Source organism: Frankliniella occidentalis, unplaced genomic scaffold, assembly GCF_000697945.3.
Source record: "Frankliniella occidentalis isolate FOCC.00 unplaced genomic scaffold, Focc_3.1 Scaffold45, whole genome shotgun sequence".
NCBI lineage: Eukaryota > Metazoa > Arthropoda > Insecta > Thysanoptera > Thripidae > Frankliniella > Frankliniella occidentalis.
Window position 1 is genome coordinate 1,330,515 of NW_026267175.1, and position 461 is coordinate 1,330,975.

At 64.2% G+C, this 461-nt stretch overlaps 1 protein-coding gene across 1 annotated transcript in view; it reads right to left on the reverse strand.

Annotated features, from left to right (window-relative positions):
• Positions 1 to 237, reverse strand: part of LOC113208308 (uncharacterized) — a 4,131-nt gene extending 3,894 nt beyond the window's left edge. The window contains exon 1 of the mRNA XM_052267000.1: positions 190 to 237. Coding sequence (XP_052122960.1) covers positions 190 to 237 — 48 coding nt within the window. The remainder of the gene's footprint in view (positions 1 to 189) is intronic.
• Positions 238 to 461: the final 224 nt, after the last annotated feature.

Below are 461 nucleotides of genomic sequence, written 5' to 3' on the forward strand. Positions count from 1 at the left end.
CATAGTGCATCGCCGCTGGACCTTAATCCGCGTCTGGTTCCGCGGCCTCAATGCCCGTTGCACCCCCTCCGCCTTCCCCTCTCCTAGCGCATTCCTGTCGGGTCCTCCGGAGGTGTGTGCCAAAACAACAAAGGATGGAGAGAAAGAGAGGATTCGAGGTGGAGGAAGAGGGGGGGGGGGTCATTGTACCGATTCAGTTGGGTCCCCGATGCTATGAGAGTCAAGTGCCGTTGTCATTGGCCCGCGGCGGTACTGGCCAGCCGGAGGGCAGAAACGGCGCGGGGCGCGGAGAGAAGGGGGGGGGGGGCTGTCCGTGTGCTCCGTGCTGGTCCTGCAGAAGGCGGCCCATGAGCATGAGTCGCGGCTTTGGCTGACATTCGGCCCGACGTTCCCTCGCCGGCCATCAGGGAACCTGTGCGCTGCAGTGACTGCCCATAGCCCCGACACTGAGGCCTGACGTC